The sequence below is a fragment of the Laetiporus sulphureus genome (genome assembly GCF_001632365.1).
Source record: "Laetiporus sulphureus 93-53 unplaced genomic scaffold LAESUscaffold_59, whole genome shotgun sequence".
NCBI lineage: Eukaryota > Fungi > Basidiomycota > Agaricomycetes > Polyporales > Laetiporaceae > Laetiporus > Laetiporus sulphureus.
This window is the reverse complement of record NW_024468568.1, coordinates 1-1,544: the sequence shown is the minus strand read 5'-3', so window position 1 is coordinate 1,544 and position 1,544 is coordinate 1. Positions and strand designations below refer to the sequence as shown.

At 52.3% G+C, this 1,544-nt stretch overlaps 1 protein-coding gene across 1 annotated transcript; it reads right to left on the bottom strand.

Annotated features, from left to right (window-relative positions):
• Positions 1-480: 480 nt before the first annotated feature.
• LAESUDRAFT_763628 (uncharacterized protein) lies at positions 481-1,085 on the bottom strand (the record flags this gene model as incomplete). The annotated part of the gene is made up of 3 exons (XM_040913297.1): positions 481-624; positions 677-897; positions 956-1,085. The coding sequence occupies 3 exons, from the start codon at positions 1,083-1,085 to the stop codon at positions 481-483; spliced, it is 495 nt and encodes a 164-aa protein (XP_040759235.1).
• Positions 1,086-1,544: the final 459 nt, after the last annotated feature.

The window sequence follows — 1,544 nt, the reverse complement described above, 5'->3', positions numbered from 1 at the left end:
CTTTGAAATCTCTATCTTGGACTCCTCTAAGCGGATGCGCTTATGCGACTCCGAGAAGATATGTTCCGATGCTCCTCTCTTCCGCGTCAACCGCATGGGTGCTAGGGGCTGTGATGGAACACAATTATTCTGCGGCATCGAATGCTCTACATGTAATGCAACATGCTAAATTCATTGGTGAATGAGCTATGAAAGAAGAGTATCCACACTCACATAATCAACAAGCGCCTTGATGTAGTCCGCCTTCAGTCGCCGCGATTCCCCACTTTTGAGAAGCCTGCGACCGCTAGAGATGACCGTCAATCTATGAATTGAGCATAGCTGACGCAAAACGTTGAGATTGAAACATTGCAAGGCATTGGGCTGTAGAACAGGTCGCTTCAGCGTACGCTCAGCGTGAGCAAGGGTGTAGTTGACACCGATCATCAACAATCTACGTTTGGGGTCACTTGAGAATGCTGGAAGACAGACAGGAACAATCTACCGATGTATATAGGCTTGTACTCCGATAGCAGGCGGACGTACCGCTGGTATAAGCACACGACGGCCGAGGAGCGACAGACAATAGACATCAGAGAGAGAAGTGCAGGCACGACGAGTAGCCAGACCCGACGGCTGTGAAGGCTGTGCGCATGAACAATTAGCATCGGGGATGTGAGGATAGTGGTCAGCCTACCTCACGGCGAGCGTACGCAACAAGCGGAGACGAGGAGCCGCTACTCTGAATCACCGGAGATGCAAGTGAGGGACAAGGGCATAGATAGCGATGCGTGTTGGCGATCCAGAAGGCTTGGAGGGCCGGGCTGCGGTGCTCAGTGTTCAAGTTGTTTTCGGGAAAGGATGGACGGACGTACTCATGCCTGTAAACCCCCTCACGGCCGACTTGTGCGGCGAATCCTGGCTGTGTCGGGGCTCATGAGCATTGTATGGCGAGTGGCGTCGGTGATTGCAGCACTTGCTGCCTTCTCGCTCATTGGAGGGACAGCGGATGACGTCTGCGCGTCATACAGCATGTGGCTGTCTCCCGGACGTTGATCGTTCTTGCTGTCTCGCTCGTTGGAGGGGCGGCGGGCAGAGGCGTCCATGCGTCATTATTCGACCATCTCAATCCGGTTTACTATGCTATGCTCTGCTTTCTGACATCGCATGTTTCAACCGACACCGACGACACCAACGACTACATCCCCATTTGACAGCCCGCTGCCTCTTCCCGCCTGTATGCCCCTCGTTCAGTCTCATGTTCCCCATGCTCCACCCCCCGTCACTCCACGGTAATCTTCCCGATGTACATACTCGTGCAAGGATCGCGGAACGTTTCACCAATCCAAAGTCGATGATATTTATTCAGGATGTCGCATAAGTTAGTACTCCTGCGAGAACGCTGAGCTCATCGTGAAGCACGCATAAAGCTTATCGCGTACCTTTGCCAGAGTATCACAAACTTAGGACGCAGAGCGCCGACTAAGCCTATGACCTTATGATCAAACACTTACTGGCTGTTGTCGAAGTAAGGATGGACACAAAGATGATCAAGATAAAGCAGT